The sequence below is a fragment of the Camelina sativa genome, unplaced genomic scaffold (genome assembly GCF_000633955.1).
Source record: "Camelina sativa cultivar DH55 unplaced genomic scaffold, Cs unpScaffold02817, whole genome shotgun sequence".
In the NCBI taxonomy this organism is placed as follows: Eukaryota; Viridiplantae; Streptophyta; class Magnoliopsida; order Brassicales; family Brassicaceae; genus Camelina; species Camelina sativa.
The window spans coordinates 1-1,006 of NW_010923927.1; the positions used below are offsets into that span (position 1 = coordinate 1).

General features: G+C 38.5%; 1 protein-coding gene across 1 annotated transcript; it reads right to left on the reverse strand.

The window, feature by feature from the left end:
* Positions 1-4: 4 nt before the first annotated feature.
* LOC104774427 (serine/arginine-rich splicing factor SR34B) lies at positions 5-1,003 on the reverse strand (the record flags this gene model as incomplete). Its single annotated transcript, XM_010499034.1, has 6 exons — positions 5-40; positions 133-179; positions 260-395; positions 491-565; positions 657-722; positions 962-1,003. Coding segments are annotated over 6 exons (402 nt in total), but the record flags the coding sequence as incomplete, so codon positions are not given.
* Positions 1,004-1,006: the final 3 nt, after the last annotated feature.

Here is a 1,006-nt window from a genome sequence, read left to right on the forward strand (position 1 = left end):
CTTGAGAGAAACAGACTTCTCCTCCTTTACGCATGTGATCCTACAAAAAAGTAATTATGTCAAGATTCATTCAGGAATCTTCAAAACCACAAGAACTACAACGAGGAAACTGTTCCACAATTGAGTAGTCACCTTAAGGTCTTGCCAGGAAGCAGATGAAGGCAAACCTGACACTACAACTGCACAATTGAAAATATAAAATTTAGACATAACTCTTAAAGCTCTGATTATACAGTAATCCAAAACATATCATAAGTACCGCGGTACTCGGATCTCCTAGATGGGCCACGCCCACGACCACCATCACCACCATCACGACCGCCACGACCACCACCACCACTGTAACTACCACGAGCATCATGTGATGAACGCCTCCCTCCATGAGCTAGCTCCACCTACAACGGCCAATGCGCATCAATTATATTTGGCTACCAGTCAACAAAATACAAAGTATTGAGTTAAAATTACAGGGATTTAATGATTGACAAACCCGTAAACGATGCCCATCAAAGTCATAACCATCACGGCCATAAATTGCATCGTCAGCATCCCGAGGATCCTCAAACTAAAAGCACAAATATCATAAATTTAAATTAAATGGTTGACAGAAACTGCAAATCAACAACACATGCAGTTGCATAAAAAAAAAAGCTGACCTCAACGAAAGCATAGCCTGGAGGCCTCGGGGGAATCTTCAAATCAATTTGAACAATAGGTCCATACTGTAAAAAAAGGAAGAACAATTCTTAAAGCAAACTCGTTTCAAAACAAATCACAAGCCAACAATACAATATCTTAGACATATTGAAACCTTGTGAACGCATATACTTCAGAAACACAATCTGAATTCTTGATACAATAATTCAAGAAAACTCAAAAAACCGCAGACAAAATTAACAAAATTGTTCAAGAAAAACACAATTACAAGTACCAATCAAAGAAAAAGGAGTAATTTTTTAACCTTAATGAACAAATCTTCAACTTCTCTTTCGCGGATATCGCCGGG